This window comes from Oncorhynchus gorbuscha, unplaced genomic scaffold (genome assembly GCF_021184085.1).
Source record: "Oncorhynchus gorbuscha isolate QuinsamMale2020 ecotype Even-year unplaced genomic scaffold, OgorEven_v1.0 Un_scaffold_6217, whole genome shotgun sequence".
Classification (NCBI taxonomy): Eukaryota; Metazoa; Chordata; class Actinopteri; order Salmoniformes; family Salmonidae; genus Oncorhynchus; species Oncorhynchus gorbuscha.
In genome coordinates, this window is record NW_025749873.1 from 1 (window position 1) to 6,133 (window position 6,133).

Consider the following 6,133-nt stretch of genomic DNA (forward strand, 5'->3'; position numbering starts at 1 on the left):
AAGTTGAGTCCATGAATTAATGTTGAATCCTGTTGGGGGCTGTTAGTCGAGCATGAATTAATGTTGACTCCTGTTGTGGGGGGCTTTAAGTTGAGTCCATGAATTAATGTTGAATCCTGTTGGGGGCTTTAAGTTGAGTCCATGAATTAATGTTGAATCCTGTTGGGGGCTTTAAGTTGAGTCCATGAATTAATGTTGAATCCTGTTGGGGGCTTTAAGTTGAGTCCATGAATGAATGTTGAATCCTGTTGGGGGCTTTAAAGTTGAGTCCATGAATTAATGTTGCATCCTGTTGGGGGCTTTAAGTTGAGTCCATGAATTAACGTTGAATCCTGTTGGGGGCTTTAAGTTGAGTCCATGAATTAATGTTGATTCCTGTTGGGGGCTTTAAGTTGAGTCCATGAATTAATGTTGAATCCTGTTGGGGAGCTTTGTTGAGTCCATGAATTAATGTTGCATCCTGTTGGGGGCTTTAAGTTGAGTCCATGAATTAATGTTGCATCCTGTTTGGGGGCTTTAAGTTGAGTCCATGAATTAATGTTGCATCCTGTTGGGGGTTCTCCTCTCTTGTTTTAACCCCGTGCACATATTCTTAGCTAAGGAATGTTCTTCATCTGTGGTGCAGATCCACTTGCCTACCTGGTTAAATAAAGTTTAAATAAAAATAAATAAAAAAGGAATGTAATCTAGCATGATTATTCTATGTTTAGAAAACTATTTGAATTGAATAGACTGAAACCGGTTGGTTTATTTGTTATTTATTTTACCTTTATTTAACCAGGCAAGTCAGTTAAGAACAGATTCTTATTTTCAATGACGGCCTGGGAACAGTGGGTTAACTGCCTGTTCAGGGGCAGAACGACAGATTTGTACCATGTCAGCTCGGAGATATGAACTTGCAACCTTTCGGTTACTAGTCCAACGCTCTAACCACAAGGCTACCCTGCCGCCCCGGTGGGACATGACGATGTGCAGGTGAACACAACAGCAGAACACGAATGGTGTTTTGTCAAACATCCACAGATAGACTATCCTAAAGTGTTACCAATGAAGGCTTGTAGCTGTTAGCAACAAACAGTGAGCCATTGTCTTACGTCAGATAGTTTGACCATTTCATCTACTCTGTCATACTGTATTAACTTTATTTGATCAAAGATCAAGAGCTGTTGTTGAGGATAACTCATATTATACATATGGCAGGATGTAATAGGACTGTTGTTGGTCTTGTGTATCTACAGCATAATCCTTTTCTGTCTTGACTTAGAACGTCAAACTCCTGTTTTATTTCAGTTCCAGAGCGGTCCATTGTCAGAGCGGTCCATTGTCAGAGCGGTCCATCGTCAGAGCGGTCCATTGTCAGAGCGGTCCATTGTCAGAGCGGTCCATCGCCAGAGCGGTCCATCGCCAGAGCGGTCCATCGCCAGAGCGGTCCATCGCCAGAGCGGTCCATCGTCAGAGCGGTCCAGCGGTCCATCGCCAGAGCGGTCCATCGTCCATCGCCAGAGCGGTCCATCAGAGCGGTCCATCGTCAGAGCGTCCATTGCCCGGTCCATCGTCAGAGCGGTCCATTGCCAGAGCGGTCCATTGTCGGTCCATCGTCAGAGCGGTCCATCGTCAGAGCGGTCCATCGTCAGAGCGGTCCATCGTCAGAGCGGTCCATCGTCAGAGCGGTCCATCGTCAGAGCGGTCCATCCAGAGCGTCCATCGTCAGAGCGGTCCATCGCCAGAGCGGTCCATCGTCAGAGCGGTCCATCGCCAGATCAAATGGCTTCAAATAACAAAAATGAAAATGTCTGAACCTCATAATACCAAGGTCAGGATAATGTTGATAACACATTTCTACTCCATCATGAAATATTTGTTTAGTATATTTAGTATATTGATAATGACTAACTGGTTTTGATAAGCTTTAACATGCCTAAGAGTCCTCTGAATATGTTATGGGGGCACAATTTATTATAATTTAACCAGACAAACATAATATCTATAAAGATTATTAACATTCTTTATAAATTTCTCTACAGGAAGAACACTGTCACCGATTGTCCTTTTCTAGCGGAGACTCAGGCCGAACAGATAAAGGGGAAATCACCTGTACCGAACCTGGCAACATAATAGAAGTTCTCAGAAGAAATGAGATCTTCTGTAAATTAATGAAAAAGGTGAAGGGGAGAGAAGTTGTCATTGTGAATGAAAAAGGGGCCATAGCGGAGCACTTTCCATGTTGCTTAATTAAGAAAGATGAGCTCCTCGTTATATTCACTTTCCCTAAATCTAAAACACCGGCCATAGATGAGAAAAGGGAACTTGCACAGGGAAAAGAGCAACAGCAAAAATCCTCATTTGTCACTTTCTGTGTTGGGGTAACAGGTGGGAAAAATATCACAAGCAAGGAGGTACTTAAACACCCAAAACATAAGCATTTTAGCCCTCTGTGTATCTATGCAAAATGTGGGGATACAGTCAAGTCAGCTCTGGAAGCAGATGGGCGTTTCTCAGACATAGTGTTTGCAGAAACATGTACACTTTGTGAGGAACCCCAAAAACAAACAAATATTACTATGTCCACTGTAGTAAACAAGCTAAAAGATCGCAGATTTCAAATTTTTCTAAAGGAACCAACAAACAGAGAAGTGCTTGGCACCACAAAATCAAAGATTTCTGACACAAGATTCAAATCTGAGGGTGACACCACACAACCCTCTCAGTCCAACTCAAGTGCAAAATCGGAGGAGGGGCCCTCTCAGTCCAACTCAAGTGCAAAATCGGAGGAGGGGCCCTCTGTGGGAAATATGACACAGGAGCGACAGGAAATACAGGCAAATAAGAAACAAAAATACATTCCCATGCCAGATTCTAGGGAAATTCATCAGATCTTATGCGACCAGTTTAAACGTTTACAAGATCACATGAAGAGTAGGTATCCACAGGAGAAATCTGAGTCTGAAGTGATAGAGTTGATGAGGGAGGAATTTGGTAAGAAACCGGAGAGTTTTACTGAAGTGTACAGGTTAACAGAGCTGGCAGAAGTGACCACCTCAGTCTGTAAGGTCGAGCACGAATTCATCGAAGGAACAGGTTTCCTGCTGTTCGATAACTTCATCCTGACAAATGGTCATTTGTTCAAGGATGAAGGTGTACTTCAGGGAAAGAGACTGTCGGTTCCCACAACTGTCACGTTTAATTTTGACAACCCACTTGGATCAGGTCAGTGGAAGGTAAATGTTAAACCAGAAGTGGTTGCCCTCCAATATGGAGTTGATAGGTGGAGGCGTCAGGTTGACTATGCCATACTGGAGTTGAGTACCCCATTAAAAGGCTATAAGTTTCCTCCAGGTGTCCTTCAGAAGTATGGCCCAGTCCCTCAGACAGGTGGGATCTACATCGTTGGCCATCCAGATGGAGGCGTTAAAAAGATGGACTCCACGACCATAATAGAGGTGGAACAAAGAAATGCAGCTGAGATCAAACATTTAGGAGAGAACGAGAGCTCCATCATGTCAATCAAAGAAAGCATTTTGGGTGATGAGTTGGACAAAGAGTTTAATGAGCAGATAATGCAGGGGAATCTGAATGTGCTGACCTATAACACCTTCTGCTTTAATGGAGCCTCTGGGTCTCCCGTTATAAATCCCAGTCATTGTCAAGTAATTAATGGCATCCCAGTATATGGCTGCCAGGTGATTGCCATGCATACTGGTGGCTTTTTGTACAAATGTAAGGAAACTCTTGAAACTCAGAGTGTGATTGAATATGCAATCCCTCTCAGGACCATTCTAGAAAACGTATTGGTCTACTTGGTGGAGACAAACGATGTTCAAATGTTGTCAAGATTCACCAATGTTGCCATGGAAAACCCACATCTGTTTGAGCTCATTGCACGTCTCATCATCGAGGTGACGGCCACATTGCCGCCTGGATACTCTGATATCCTTGACGGAATATGGAAGACAATATCACGAAGTCGTAAAAGAGATGAGATGCAGAAATTGATCATTGAAATAAGTGTAGGTACATCAAGGATCGGATTGAGGTGCTGAGCTGTGTTTTAACAGAAGTTAGGGCGGCTGTGTGTCGGGAAGCAGCTTTAGGACATTTAAATAAATAAAAATAATGCTTTTATTGTCACACACACAGCAGATATGTGCAGTGAAATGGATTGTTTTACAGGGTCAGCCATAGTAGTACAGCACCCTGGAGCACCTTTAGTATTTGAACCAGTGACCTTTCAGTTGCAACACTCTAACCTCTAGGCTACCCGCCTTCCCCTTCGCTTATTTGCAACTGTAGACGTAAGCTATAGAGGGATATGGTGATGTGCCCATATTATTTAGGAAAGCCACGGTATCACATATCATCGCTGTCGGGTGAAAACCTCTGGTCTCTGAAACACACTTTTTAGGATATTGAAGGGAAAAAAACGACCATATTTTACCCATTAAACAAACATTACATTTCAAAACTACTGAAGATATCTTGTATCTTGCATTTTAGTTGTCCTAGAGTCATGAAATGTTCCACCAATATACATATAAAAGAAATGAAAATGGTTTTCATCAGACACATGACAATACATTGAATAGACTGCAGATGTTTACTTTGTAATGCAGCAATAAAGGTAGAAGAGCCAATGCTGTATCAGGAATATAGTGACTGGAAAAGGGGGATGGAAACATCCCCTGGTAATCTCCTTTGGCCAGAACTTCATAACAGAGTTTACAGACTCATCAAAAGATACAGGTTTGACACACTGGGTTGAACAAATCATAGTTTTGGTATATTGATTATGGTGAATCATTATTCGTTGTTGTTGTTGTTGTTGTTGTTGTTGTTGTTTTTACTCATGTTTAATTCAATCATTGTTATGTCTTGAATTCATTTATTGAATCCTATCCTTTATTATTTTATAGAGAATATCTTGCTTTGTTAAATTAGTAGACTTTTAAATACTTTACTGATTGTATTGTACAGAGAGCAGGACTGCCCTGTCTCTCTCTCTAGACCTGGTTGTTATTAGCAGGACTGCCCTGTCTCTCTCTCTAGACCTGGTTGTTATTAGCAGGACTGCCCTGTCTCTCTCTCTAGACCTGGTTGTTATTAGCAGGACTGCCCTGTCTCTCTCTCTAGACCTGGTTGTTATTAGCAGGACTGCCCTGTCTCTCTCTCTAGACCTGGTTGTTATTAGCAGGACTGCCCTGTCTCTCTCTCTAGACCTGGTTGTTATTAGCAGGACTGCCCTGTCTCTATCTCTAGACCTGGTTGTTATTAGCAGGACTGCCCTGTCTCTCTCTCTAGACCTGGTTGTTATTAGCAGGACTGCCCTGTCTCTCTCTAGACCTGGTTGTTATTAGCAGGACTGCCCTGTCTCTCTCTCTAGACCTGGTTGTTGAGCTCTATAGGTCATTTAGACTATTCAACTCTACATTGAGATTGTGGTGTAGAAGTGGGGAAACCGTAAGGTGTTACATCATCTGTTTGGGTTTATTACGTTGTGTTTACACAGGCAGTCCAATTAAGATCTTTTCATTCACTAATTGATCTTTTGACCAATCAGATCAGCTCTTTTGCAAATAATTAGTTAAACGATCTGAATTGATCTGCTTGTGTAAACACAATATAATAATAATAATATATGCTATTTAGCAGACGCTTTTATCCAAAGCGACTTACAGTCATGTGTGCATACATTCTACGTATGGGTGGTCCCGGGGATCGAACCCACTACCCTGGCGTTACAAGCGCCATGCTCTACCAACTGAGCTACAGAAGGACCACGACCTATGAAGGGACCACAACCTATGAAGGGTATCCTGTGAGCTCTGTGCGTTTCAGAAATAAACACTGCTAACTTGTAGCTTGTTGCTGTTTGAATCTTTCTTGCTGAGAAATACTTTTCTTACTTAGAAGACATACCTTCACATTATAATGGGCACATTATGTTCATTGCCGTACATAAATATCAGTTGGATATTGTGAATCTGATTCAGTTCATTTAAAGGAAAAAGAACATGACCTTTATTTCACCAGGTAATAACCAGGTAATAACCAGGTAATAACCAGGTAATAACCAGGTAAGGCAATAAATAGACTATAGTGGCGAAATAATTACAATTTAGCAGTTAAACACTGGAGT

General features: G+C 42.0%; 1 protein-coding gene across 2 annotated transcripts; it reads left to right on the plus strand.

Annotated features, from left to right (window-relative positions):
- The first annotated feature begins 1,716 nt into the window (after positions 1 to 1,716).
- On the plus strand, positions 1,717 to 4,412 carry LOC124029397 (serine protease FAM111A-like). 2 transcript variants are annotated; one of them, XM_046341114.1, is made up of 3 exons: positions 1,717 to 1,813; positions 2,025 to 3,934; positions 3,965 to 4,412. In XM_046341114.1, the coding sequence occupies exons 1-3, from the start codon at positions 1,784 to 1,786 to the stop codon at positions 4,038 to 4,040; spliced, it is 2,016 nt and encodes a 671-aa protein (XP_046197070.1). In that variant the 5' UTR covers positions 1,717 to 1,783; the 3' UTR covers positions 4,041 to 4,412. The 2 variants fall into 2 exon arrangements, with proteins under 2 accessions (XP_046197070.1, XP_046197069.1); XM_046341113.1 differs by having other exon boundaries at positions 2,025 to 4,412.
- The last annotated feature ends 1,721 nt before the right edge of the window (positions 4,413 to 6,133 follow it).